The 14246-nt window shown below is 37.0% G+C and overlaps 1 protein-coding gene across 1 annotated transcript; it reads left to right on the top strand.

Moving 5' to 3' along the window:
• Window positions 1–1547: 1547 nt before the first annotated feature.
• On the top strand, window positions 1548–8807 carry LOC107600848 (MAP3K12-binding inhibitory protein 1-like). Its single transcript, XM_016292820.1, has 9 exons — window positions 1548–1739; window positions 2256–2366; window positions 3028–3231; window positions 4420–4516; window positions 4808–4873; window positions 5579–5731; window positions 5889–5986; window positions 8340–8378; window positions 8485–8807. Exons 1-9 carry the CDS (start codon window positions 1590–1592, stop codon window positions 8590–8592), a joined length of 1026 nt encoding a protein of 341 aa, XP_016148306.1. The 5' UTR covers window positions 1548–1589; the 3' UTR covers window positions 8593–8807.
• Window positions 8808–14246: the final 5439 nt, after the last annotated feature.

The following is a 14246-nucleotide window of genomic DNA, read 5'->3' as shown; positions in this document are numbered from 1 at the left end:
ATATATATATATATATATATATATATATATATATAATATACCTTGTTTGAATCATATTTAGAGCAGAAATATCAGCAACATGTTTCTAAAATATATTAAACTAAAAACCTGGTTTATCCTAGTAGCCTCTCTTCATGTGTCCTGCTGCGTGGGAATATGCTCAAACAGCAGAGTGTAAGAGGATGTCAAGTGTTACAGTTCTCTTCCAACTGGAGGAATTAAAGAGCGCCACAGAAAGGACTGGAGCTGAAAGGTTTGTCTCCAAAACCCTTCCTAAAATGATTAACCCTTCCAGAAGACATTACAGGGTTCAGCACCGAGCACTTGTGCTTTGTCATTGATGGTAATTGTTCTTTTTCTCAGTTGTTGCGTTCATCGGTCTCCTCATTATATGGAAAAAAAGAAGAAAAAATGTATGAATAGATGAGGGAGATTTTCCCACACTTTCTCGGGACAGAAAAGTGCACCATTGTGAGCAGCTTCCCATCCCTGTTGCCCTTACACTATTGTTTGACAGTCAGCTATAAACGGGCAGTCTGCCTTTCAAAACGCTCCCTGGAAGAAAAACTTTGAGCGGTGAGCACAATCTGACAAATATCCGCTAAAGAGTGAAATGTCTGACGTTGAATATGATGGATACTGAACCAATGTCAAAACCCTTCAATTTGTCTTAAAGGTCACATTTTATTAGTCACAATATACAAGCTCAACTGAGTTGACACTACTTTGATTAACAAGGGAAGTGATTAACAAGAAGAGTGACATTCTTATGACTCAAAACAAACCAGATCTTGACTACATCGACCACTATAAAAAGTTAGGTAGTATGAATAATATTAATATAGCATGAATAATGTTAACTGGCTACCCAGAAACAAATGCATTAACACTGGTATTTTTACCCTTTAAACTCTTACAGTATGTTATATAATATATGACACAAAGGGTTATAAAAAAATTGTTATACTTTATTTTAAAGTGTCCTGGTTAAAGTGTAATAGACAAATAAATATGGAGTAAAATAACAACACACACTTACAATAAAGTGAGGACTTGGTTTAGGGTAGTTGCTTAATCAGGCATACATTACTGTTAGTATTACTATACATGAAACATGTAACAAGGACATATTATATAAAGTGTCATATTATTATAGATTCAGTCTGCAGTAGGCTATATGTATAAAACATGATAAAAGGGGAATTATATAGAGAATTATATGGTACTTAAGGGTTTTCCAAAAAATACAACGGTCATAGTACATGACCAGAAAACATGGTATTACCTTGGTACCATGTCCAAAAAACATTTTATCTTAAAAAAAAAAAAAAGACAATATAGATGCATTGTCTAATGTGGCATAATAAAAACGCAACAGAACGTAATACAAGATAGTGAACATAATAATAAATAATAAATGTTAAACACATTAAATGTGATTTTTCAAACTGTTAAGGTAAAATGGCCTTTGTTTTGATTTCGCACATTTTGGAACCACGATCAGAGAGTGGCAAGCCTAACGGAAGTGAGGTCATGTTATACAGGAGCGCGTTAGTCCAATCAGCGCTGCCGTCAGGAGCGGAAGTGCGATGGCGGCGGACGGAGACGGACGCGATGCGTGTGCTGAAAGTAAACAGGAGCAGCGAAGCACCCAGATTTCACATCATGGAAGACGCCGAGATGTGTTCAGAGACTGCGTTGGCTCCATTATCCAGTCCCTCGCTGAGTTTGGCGCAAAGGTTTGTGTAAATAAGATGCACGCGCTTTAAAACAGGGTTGGTAGAAGTGGCATAGTGTCACAATTTATAGAGCACCTAACAGTTATTTTGATGGACCATTTGAGTCTTAAAGCCTGTAGTAGAGTTTCAAAGTAACAAGATCCACCATGTCGTGGTATTTTATGATTGATCTACAGTAGCAAACAGCAAGCAATAAAAAATAATGCATATGTTTATTCTAATATTGCTGCTGAAATAAACACCACCAGCCTGAGACTGTTTGGTAGTCTCATCTGGTCTAGCTGATCTTGCCTGTTTATGCTGGTTTTACTCCCTGTCTGACCAACGGACAACTGCCCAAAATCCCTCTCATAAACAATAAGTAGACGACCATCAATAAACAGACCAGCATAACCAGGCAGAGAGATCACCTAGGCTGGTTTAGTCTATTTAACACCCCAGCAGAGGTACTCATCAAAAGCAAATGGACAATTTAGAAACCACAACAACAATAAATAATTTTCTCTTGTTTTCCAGTTAAAAGTGGGTGATAAAGTGCTGAGCATCGATGTCAACAATGTAAACATCTCTGAACTTCAGCCATCTCATGTGTACACGTGTTTACAACAGCACATCTCCAAACTACAGGTAAAGATTGTTGTATTATATGCGTTATATAATTAGCACACCTTTATGGAATACTTGATCCTGTTTGTATATAATTACAACTGAACTAAATAACTGACCATATATTTTTTTAAATCAATATTTTGTTGCCATTAATTCATTTTACTTACTAATTGTATTTGCATTATTATTATTATTTGCATTCATATTTTTTATTTCATTTTATTATTTTTATTTATTTTTGCAGCTGCTGCTTAGATGTGTACTGGATCTTACCCAGGATAGACACATTAGTTTTATTTTATTAAGCCTTAGATAGCTAGCCTTTTACTAGCTTAATTTAGTGATATATATATATATATATATATATATGGGGGCCAACACTTTTTCACACCAGTGTGTGTGTGTGTGTGTGTGTGTATGTGTATATATATATATACATACACACACATATATTATAAACCCTGACAAAGCAAAACAAAATCTTTCTCTTTCGATTCATTGTTCTGATCATCCTGACAGGGTTTATTTTAGGATGATGATCACCTGACTGTACATTATCCCCATATTTATTTGCCTAAGCCATAATTTGGCATAGCTACACATTGAAACTGAGAGATGGAGCAAGGGGCAGACGAACTGTCTGTTATCACTTTATTATAATTTTTTTTTATTCTTCCAGTCAGTCTCTGAAAATCTGAAGCAAATGGCAGAGTCTGAAGGCCACTCCAACCCGGGCAACACTGACAGAAAAGAAACAGCAGACACATCTGAGCAGATGGTGGTTGGCGCAGAGCATCCCACATCTGACCACTGCGTTGCCCATGAGGATCGTAACAAGATTCAAATCAATGATAACGTGCAGATAAAGGCTGCTAAATCTGAGGTAAAACATCTCAAACACACCACTGCACAAAATGTAGGTATATTGTATATATGTGTATATTATATAATGTGATATAATTTAAAGTAACATAATAATAATAATATTATAAACATTTGATTTTGTTCATTTTAAGTAGTTTTTAAAAAAATTTTTACATATTGTCCTTGTATTCTCACAAAGAGGAGCGAGCATATTGATAAATAAAAACTGAAAATCTTTCAAACAACTATGTCAAGTTTTTATCCTGCCAGTGATAAATGCATTAAATTGTATAATATTTTGTAGGTATATTGTATATATGTGTATATTATATAATGTGATATAATTTAAAGTAACATAATAATAATAATATTATAAAAATTTGATTTTGTTCATTTTAAGTAGTTTTTTTTTAATTTTTTTACATATTGTCCTTGTATTCTCACAAAGAGGAGCGAGCATATTGATAAATAAAAACTGAAAATCTTTCAAACAACTATGTCAAGTTTTTATCCTGCCAGTGATAAATGCATTAAATTGTATAATATAATGTCCAATTTAATTGAACAGTTAGGCTTTATTGGTTTTATTTTGTATTTACCAATGATTATTGTTGGACCAAATATTCCCTTTTTGCAAGCATTCAAGCAGTCTCTTTTCCCAAATGCAATTAAAATTGAATGTTTGACAATAGCTATTTTTTATTCCCATTCAATCTGCCCCAGTTGGTCAGTCATAGGGAGTGTGAATTGCTATCTATGGACAGATAGTTGAGAATGAATGGAAGGCTCCTGCACTGCTTGCTTTCCTTCAGAGAGAAACAAATAGCCACCCACTTTGAGAGTCCTGAGAGAGGTCCTGGTCCTTGCAACGTTATGAAGTGGATGTTCATTACACTCTGAAATTGCATGTGGGCGAAGGACAAGGAGGCCCTCATTTTTTATTGCTTATTTATTTACAGTCACTGCAATAAAAGGCCCAAGCAAATCACAACTATCTGAAATGGTTGCGTGTGAGAAATATTTTGATTTTTAGAATCGTGTCCACTGCGGTCACTTGTTAGTCATGCAGCCCATATTGCCTAGTGTTCCTCATTATAACTAAACAGCAAAAAAGAAGACAGTGGATTGATTTTTTTTCTTCAATAGCTCATCAGTCCAACTCATTGCTCTCTCGCTCTCTCTCTCTCTCTCTCGCTCATTTTCTCAGATTGAACGTAGGATATCTGCATTTATAGAGCGCAAACAGCTGGAGATCAATGAAAACAATGTGAGGGAGTTTTGCAACGTGATCGACTGCAATCAGGGTGAGAATGGGAGGGCACTGGCGGCCTGGGGGGGTGGTCAGATTACTGCACAATTGCCAGTGTTTGTAAGAGTACTGATTTCCACAAGGGTGAGGTCAGAATGCACCCATCATTCACAGACCTTCAAATACAACCATGTGTTAAAAGCTCTTTATTTCTGCCAAATCAGGTCATTTGCTTTGGACATTTACATGGTCTTTATTATTGCGTATGTATAAGGCAGTGATTAATTGATCATTAATCAATTCATCTGCAAATTAACAATAACTTTTTTTTCTGTGTGGTGTATAGAGGACAGCTGTGCAAGAACTGATGCAGTATTCACACCATATCCTGGTTTCAAGAGTCATGTCAAAGGTTAGACTGATTTTTGTGATATGGAAACTCAAATCTGCTGTTCAAAATGTTGGGCTCAGTAGGATTGTATTATTATTATTGAAATAAATTAATACTTCTATTTAGCAAGGATGCATTAAATTGATTGAAAGAATCGCGGTAGACATTTATAATGTTAAAAAGATTTCTATTTCCCATAAATGCTATTCTTTTGAACATTCTATTCATCAAAGAATCCTGAAAAAAATGTATCAGCATGTTAGAATGGTTTCTGATGGATCATGTTACATTGACGATTGGTGTAATGGTTGCTAAAAATTCAGCTTTGCCATCACAGGAAAAAAAATAACTTTTTTGTTAATAAAAAATAAATACATTTTTAATTACATTTTAAAATGCATTAAAATAAAAAACTATGATCTAAAATTCTAATAATATTTCACAATATGACTGTTTTTACAAGAGACTTCTTTCAAAAACAAAACAAACTTTTGAATAGTTGCATACTTGTTTACATGTACATACATATACATTAACACAGAAATCTTATAATATGAAATTATGATAGTAAATGCAGTAATATAATAATATTTTTTAATTGAAAATATAAAATGATTCTACGCTGTGTGTAGTGGTTCATGTACTTGCCCTCACATTCTTGACTATTAATAACTGGATGATGGGTCGATTTGTGGAGCATCAATTGGTGTTTGTTTGCTATTGCAGTGACACGTGTTATAAACACGTATGGACCTCAAACCAGAGGGACACGCACTGAGCTGGCAGACCAGCAGCAGGGATCCATGAGCAGAGACTGTGGAAACCCTGGCGTTGAGGAGAGGCTCCAAAACATGGAATCTCACCTTAAACTTCCACCAGGTACCTGAGATCAGTAGAATAGCAATACAAAGTTAAATGTCCTAATGTTTCACATGTTCCGGCATGTATTTGATATGCTATTTTTTTGCAGTCCTAAGTGTGCGCTGACAGATGAACATTCGATTGTTGTGTAACTCTACTGTTACTGTATCTGTAGCAGGTCCAGTTCCTCAAAGCGTTTATCAGCGGCTAAAGAAACTTGAAGATCGAATTCTGGAGCTTGAGGGTCTTTCCCCAGAGTACTTCCACTCCACGGTAAGTGGTAGGAAAAGAGCGAGAGAGAATCTGTGTGTGTGTGTCCTTGTTTGTTGGTGGAGTGGATGATCAGATATTGAATTAGTCTGTTCATCTTAGCAGTGTCATTCCACAAGTCCCACGTTCTTTGAACATCCACAGTATCTTATGAACAGAGAAGCAGACATTGAATGATTCTGATAGGGAGTTTCTTTTCTTTTTTTAAACGAATCACAACATTAATAAATGTATTCCACTCTCTAACACACAGTGTGTATGTATTCTAAAAATAAAATGATAAAGAGAAGTGGTTAAAAAGAATGTAGAAATGCCACTGGAGCTCTTTTTGAGGCCGTTGCTAATCTGCCTAAAGTGACAGTTTGAACTTTTTTTTCTTAAGAATTAATCTGCAGATTAAAGCAGTGTCCTACATATATTATTATATTGGTAAATTATATTGATGTTTTGAGATATTAGTAAAAATGAATTCAATTCAATAAAACCTAACTTAATTGCATTGCTTGACAGTTGCACCTGACTGGCATTAAGAAAATAGCTTGAAAATGTGTGAAGAAGTTCTCCTTTGCAGACAGCATAAAATTAAAAGACAAATATCTTATAAAAAAATAAAAAAAAAAGTCAGGATATATAAAAAAAAAACTGGAAGATAGATGCCAATATTGAGATATCCTGTTTTCTAGGCCATATATCTGTTGCTCATTTTCAAAAGAAAATCGCTCCCCTCATTTGTTTTGAAACATGAACATTTCAACCTGACCTTAACCAGTAATGTGGAAACTTTGAATGTGGATTTTTTTTTTATGAAGCTGTCACAATGCAATACAGGCTTTACAAAGATTCTTGTTGAAAAAAAGCACTGTTGCTCATGTCACACACAAAGAAACATTTCTTGAAAGCACAGGGTCAAAGAGAGGGTGGTGCATTATGCAGTAGCCTTTCAAAAGGCTTTTCAATATATATTTTATTATTTTTTATTTTTTTTTTAAAGAAATTAATGCTTTTCTTCAGCAAGGACACATTAGGTTGATGAAAAGTGATAGAAAATACTTCTCTTTCAAATAAATTCTATTCTTTGAACTTTCTATTTATCAAAGAATCTTGAAAAATATATCTTAAGCTGAACTGTTTTCAGAGTTGGTGATGAAGAATGTTTCTAAACCGCAAGACTGAAGACTGGAGTAATGATGCTGAAAATTCAGCTTTGCATAACAGGAATAAATTACATTTTCAAATATATTAAAATAAGAAATAGTTATTTTAAATTTGTAATAACATTTCACAACAGTACTGTTTTTACTATATTTGTAATCAATTAAATGCAGACTTGATGAGCATGAGAGATTTTAAGACATTAAAAAAAATCTCACAGACCCCAAACGTAACTTCGAAGGGTCTGTAAGTCTACGCCAAGGAGAAAAATTAAATGTATGATATAACCTGTTTGTGGCAGTAGACTGAGTTTGTACCACTGGTTTGTTTTTACACTGTACCGCACACATTCTTGTTACACTGAAGACTTCTCACTTGCGTGTTTCCTCCTGCGCTCACGACAGTCGGCCGGAGAGTTCTTCAAAACCATTAAAAGCTGATATGAGTGATATTTTTTTTCCCCTCACTTCAGAATTTGTTATCCCTGTCAGATTGTAGCCCATCAAAGTTAGTGGAGTAAGTGCTCTTGAACTTTCTACGCCTCCTCACACCAGCTTCACTTAGTGCAGTGCTGGTCTGAAAGCTAGCTGATTTCCATGTCCTTTACAAAGTGTGTGTGTGTGTGTGTGTGTGTGTCTGTGTATTGCCTGTAAAGTGGGACATTGAGTGCCGTCAAATATGCTGATGATCTTAGCTTGCGGCGCAGCTTTCAACAAGTCGAATTAATTAATTGAAATCTGCTGACCAGGGTGAGCAGATATCATGCATCTGCCAAGTGGGTCCATATGCACACTGAAAAGTGATTGAAATTAAGACAAATGATGGGTAATAGATAAAAAGAGATGGACAGAATAAATGAAAAGAAAGAATCCCGATGGCCCCACTTAATACTATTAATCAGTGTAAGTCTATGGCGGCTCGGGTCTGTTGGCAGTGATTGAGTGATGCTGAAGGACATCTCTGTTTCATATTCTAATCATGTGCGTTTCTGTCCACTTACAATTGTCCTTGGTTCAATTTATTGTTTTGGCTGCCATTACAAATTTCCCCCCCTTTTTTTCTGTTAAAAACAGCCATGTAGAGATTTTTATTCAGTCTGATATTGAGATAAATGCTTTGCCATTTCAATGAATGACAACTGATGTGCATTGTTCATATAAATTGGCATTCATTGCATGCTTTTATTTCTTTTTTTTTACCTCAGAATTACTCGCACAAACGACTTAAAGCCTCAGTGTCGCAGGTAAGTTCCATTACTGATGCATTTGCGTATTCATGAAGGGAAAAATATGAAGGTCCAGCTGTTCAATGAGATGTATTAGCCGATGAAAACGTTCTTGTTTTCATAGAGCTACAGTCTCGCTGAGCTGAATGGGAAGATCAGTGCGGTCAAAGCTGCCTTGATGAAGAAATCCAGTGAGTTCCAACCCACAGACGCAGGGGAGTTTTCATTCTGACACGTGGACTCTTGCTTTCAATGTTTTCTTATTCCTTCTCATTATGAGTTAGATCTTCTGTTTTGGTCATGTACAGAGCTGTGATGATCATGCATCAGAGTAGATTTGGGTTTTGTGTGCAGCTGAATACTTTATATCGGTAAAATGTATGTTTTTCTTTATGTATGTTTACTTTGTACATAATTTATGTGAATAAATTCATGCATCCAAATTCATATGCTGTTTTTTTATTATTATTATTATTTGAACGTTCTTTTTTGCAGCTTATACATAGTCCAGTAATTTTCTGAAAATGAAGTATTCATCCTCCGAATGTGTAATGTGTTCGGTTGTGTACAATGATTTTGAGGCTCAAAATACCTTTTTTTGTTTTTCTTTTTTTTTTCTTTTTCTTTTCATTAAAGAGAAAATATCATGTTGAACTCATATGATCAGACTTAAATTAGACTGTAAATGGTCTACAAGGTAGTTCCTTGAGGAGTTAGCTCCCATGCTATATAGTTGCTGTTTAAAAAAGTACAAGGGGGAAAGTACAAACCATTTGGGAAAATTAAGCATTAATGGCATGTATATATGGTTACAAAATTGTAACCGTATTAATGTTCTTTTTTTTCTTGTATAATGATAAAATAATACTGAAATGATAAAAAACTGTTATTTCAGTTTATCTTGAAAATGCTGGAAATTTAGGCTGTTTGGCTGTTTTTATTTTAAATTTGCAAGAAATATCTGAAGAATATTTCTTAAGCAGCCATGTCAGTGAGGGACCCACAAATATGTTAACATGTTAAACTGATCTATGATTATTGCATTTGACCGAGGGTAGAGGTGACTGCTTAATATGAGAATGTGATTGCAAACGGCAGACAGTGTGAGCAGACCGCAGTTGCTGCTGAGATTCACAGCATTTAACTCTAGCCTCTCACTCAATGCAAGTTCATCGTATTGAGTTCTATATTAGAATGCAAAAGTGTCAATTATGTTTTCATAATTTGGAAATTTTAATAACCAAATAGTTTAAATTAATCAGTGCCGTGCTTTATACACATAATTATTTTTATGTTTTTTCTCCCTGAAGCTTTGATAATAGCAAAATAAAGGAATCGTTCACCCAAAAACGAATTTACTCACCCTCATGTTGCTCCAAATCTGACTGACTTTCTTCTGCAGAACATCAAAGATATTTTGAGAAACAATGGAAGTCAATGATCACCTTTTTTTTCTGCAAGTAAGTCATGCAGGTTAGGAACAACATGAGGGTAAGTACAATAAATGGTCACTGAATTTTCATTTATGGGTGAAATATCCTTTTAGGGCTTTACACTGGAAGACTTTTTGACTGGACAGATCTTTTCTGGCAGAATTTTCTTTTAAACTACACCGATAAATGTTATATGGGAAAATCAAGTCCAACAGAGGACATTCGCACATACAAAAGGCATGTTTGGATCTTGCTGTACTGTTATTGCACAAGCTGTACCTTGGGTTCCTGTTCCTCTCAGCTCAGACCCGCATTCACAATCCCAACAACTCCATCATGACAGGTAATTAAAACAGCCTGAGTGAAGGCTTGTCAAAACACAGGACTTGTTGGAATTCTCTGTGTGAGGGCTGCGATCCGTTTGTAACAGTGGGAAGCAAAAGCTGACTCCTCCAGGTGTTCTACCAGACCGCTTTCATTTTTGCTCCAGTTTTCTGAGCCCCAAAAAAGGCCCGCAATGCACCCTGGGAGGCGTGTACTTGAACAGTAACAAAGCAAACGGGGGAGTTGGCCATTGTTACCCCTCAGCTTTTGTTTCAGGCTTGGACCCTTATGTAGCTTAAGAGAACAAATTGGCCAGACAATAACAAATGGATTATAAAAGTGAATTAAGGCTTTTGTTCTGAAGTATAGCTCAGCAGTGTCCGTTTGTCCCTCTGGTCATTAAGCTGAGAACGCAGGCAGGTGAAGTATAGTCTACATCAGCGACTGTTAGTCTCTGTCCTTTGTTGACTTATTCTACAAATTGGTTCCCCCTTTTTTTTCTTTCTTCTAAATATAGGAGATCTGAGTACGTTTTTACATTTTAATGGTACAACATCAATGCATTTCTCCTCAACCCCCATAAATGGCAACCGATATCCATTTTTTTCCCAAGAAGTAGAAGCATACCAAATACGCTGCATATTTCTCCACCCAAAGTAATCTGTAGAGCAGTCAATGGCTATAGTCTCATGATTTTATAAGGGTAGAGGGGGACATTTTGAGGCCCCCGGAGGATTAATTCTGTTCCCCACCCCCATCCACTCCACTTTACCCAGCCATTCTGTCTGTAGCAAAAGGTACTTCCGTCCTGATTCGTTTACTGGTTTCTCTCTGTCACACGCTTTCTCTCTCTTTCACTATACCTTTTACTGTCTCTTCTGTTCCACCTGTATGTGAGTAAGACTTGTTGCAAGTCTCAAGAAAAGCCAGTTAGGTTTTTCTCTTTTTCTTTGGATCTCATGCATTGTGCGAGGGAGAGACATGGACTCATAACCATTCATAACTCCCAAACTCTTAATGGGCTTCAACCCTCCAAAAAGAAGGAAAGAAAGCCCCCCCGCCACCCCACCCCCACCCTTCCTTCTCCTGTGACTAGTCAGCTTCAGTCTTTCTTCCCCCCATGGCTTTGTGTCAAAAAAGACTGTTGCTCGTTTGTGCAGGGAACAATGGCGAACAAGGCTGAATCTCTAGCACTGAACAAAAGGAAGAAAACAGGTTTTTCATTCTGCGGAACATTAGATTCTGACACATTTTAGCATGGCAGTTTTTTTTTTCTGTCCTGAGTGCAGTGGCTAGGCTCTTTAAAAAGGACCACCTGTTGGCTAGCAGGCTGCTCTTCATTACGCAAGCAACTATTATCACAGAGAGAGGAGCTCCACAGGGGAGTTCTGAAGTTAACCCTGCCGGTCTGAGCCTGCACGCTTCCTGCCATGCAGCAGGAAGTCACACGCTCATGCTGGTACAATGCATCTACTTCAAGAGGTGTCTGGATGTACTTTTTGATTTTCCAAGTTTTAATGGAATGTAGGTGAATCAGCAAGGCATTTCATTAAATGATGTCTTGGTAATGAACATTTGTCTGACTTGTGTATCAGGAAGTATTGCAGGAAAGATGTTTTTTGAATAGTCAATAGACAGGAGTCAAATTAATTTAACCCAGAGAAGCACAAAAATCTAAATCATTAACAGTTGTTATTCAAAAACTACTACTAATAACAATAATGAAATTAATAAATAATATTTTTAATGGCAAGATGCACAAGTACATTGCAGTGCCCACAGCTTTTAAACAATAACGTAGCATTTTGAAAAATATTGGAACAAATACAAATAAAACAAATCAATCAACATAACATAAACAAATACATAGCAAATAGTCATAAAATCAACAAGTAAGAAATAGATCTAGAGAGAGAAAGAGAATAGAATAGAATAGAATAGAATAGAATAGAATAGAATAGAATAGAATACAGGCAGATATAAGAAACTATAAAATACACAATATGACAGGCACTGAGCATGTTCCAGAACATCCCGTGAAGACCATGTGGGGCCTAAAAAGTATCAGCCCTTTGATGTAATTTCTAGTTTTTGGTGTAATAATGCTTTATAATGGCAAAATAATAACAGCCAGACTCATATACATTTTACCAGAAGGTATCTGTAAAGTTGACCAGAAAAATATAAAAATGACGTGTTTTGTATCACAATCCAGATCCAAATCAAATTTGCAAGTCTTCATTTTTTAATGACCAAAATGCTTCCAAATTTACCAAATTTTTCATCCATGATGATTCAGTTAATCAGAATACGTTTATTCTGGAATTCAAACCAATGATCTTTGCTAGCGCCGTGCTCTATCAACTACTGGAACATAATTAAAGATAAATATTTAAACCAAAATAATCTAGGGGGATATAAAAGCTAATTTGTCCCCTTTCTCAAGCACAATTCAAACTGAAATGAAAGGTAATATATTTGGAAACCTTTGACCATACATGCACAGATGCTGCCAAAGCGGAGTCAAATATAACATCCTTCCAAACAGCCAAAGGGCTGTGTGGCAGTGTCTAGGCTCGCTGGGGTTAAAATGTGGCAGTTATATTGCCAGGATGGAGCAGCGGGAGCCGAATTCAGGCAATTACAATCAAGTCAGGGCGCAGTTAGAGCGTGGGCCTGGAACATGAGTAGGATGCTGATGAGACACTTAGCCACACAGCCTCAGCCATTGGCCCTCTCCTCTGACTGCCAACCCCCCCTGCTGGACAGCCTTAGATCCCTGCATCCCATACTTGCACATACTCTCTCATGTTCAGCCAGGAGTGCATCTGTGTCATTGAAAATCATAAATATGCGACGTAAGGGCTGCTCTGGTTGACTATGTGGAGGTGGACATTTGTATATTATCCTCTCAAACGGCTGACTTGCGTTCTCATATCAAACATGAAACACTTGACGACTCATGTCATGATTTAGCAATTATTTACACAATTTTCCCTGTAAAGAAATGTATTAGTCATGCAGGAAACAGTATAATTGGCTTTCACATAATCAAGAGAGTCGCACAACTCATATTGTGACATGCTGCAAGGAGTCTTTCCAACTTAAAAGAAGCAAGCTTTTCAAAGAGCATGTACACCTACACTCACGCTCCAACACAAATACACTCTTGAACATCGATGCATTAGGTTGCACACCTGAGGCCTGTGCCTGCCCTGTGTGAGCTCTAATCTAGGGTCCATTCATCAGAGTGGGCCCGTCTGACACACTTAGGCGAGAGGTGGGGGTGTGTTCCTCATCCTGATTACTCCAACCCATCCCAGCTTCACTCCGGCCTCCTGCAACGCCAGCATCTACACAAATCACTTTTGCCCTCTTTCTGGTGGCAGAGTCACTGTGCATTGAGAGGAAGACACCTGAAAGCAATTAGGAGCTCAACCGTAGCTTGGAACTGGTGACTTTTCGAGAGCTTTTCAAACTTTTTTCCCCCCACTGGTTGATGTTTTTGTCGTGCGAAGACACAAACCTGATTCCGAAGCACTTGAGATGCTCTGGAGCCCAGCTGCTTCAAAACAAAATGGGATATTTTTAGTAATCGCACGAGGAAAAGCGTAACTTCAACACGACATTCTCCTAGATTCCTGAAGCTTGTAGCTGCTGAAATGCAAAACAGTGCATTGCAAGTTTCTCCTGTGGCATGGAAACCTCATTTTGCTGTGTCTAAGCTGTAATCCACATAAAATATGTTTCCGCATATCTCATGTCTCGGTAGAGCTCTGTTTTAGGCTAGATTGCTAGTTAGACACCACAATTTACCCGTGGCTTTCTCTCACTTGATGTTTTGGAAGCCACTTCCCATCTGTATTGTCGACTTGGGGGTTTTGTTGTCCTGAACCACCTCTTGCCCAATTTCTCTCGTAATGGCTGTTTTTTAACAGCGCTTTATCTTCCCCACTGGATCCCAGGCGCTGGTCTTGGCGACTCCATTCTTTCAAATTATTAAATTTTTGCACAGAGAGAGAAATTGGATTGTGTTGATCCCGTTTTTGCAGCGGGGAAGGTGGCCATAGCATTATCCTCGGTTTACACTGGTGACGGAGAGGCAATCACACAGAGGCCTCGCTCTGAC

The sequence above is a fragment of the Sinocyclocheilus grahami genome, unplaced genomic scaffold, assembly GCF_001515645.1.
Source record: "Sinocyclocheilus grahami isolate Dianchi unplaced genomic scaffold, SAMN03320097.WGS_v1.1 scaffold293.1, whole genome shotgun sequence".
Taxonomy (NCBI): Eukaryota; Metazoa; Chordata; class Actinopteri; order Cypriniformes; family Cyprinidae; genus Sinocyclocheilus; species Sinocyclocheilus grahami.
Note: the sequence above shows the minus strand (reverse complement) of the source record. Positions and strands in the feature narration are given on the sequence as shown.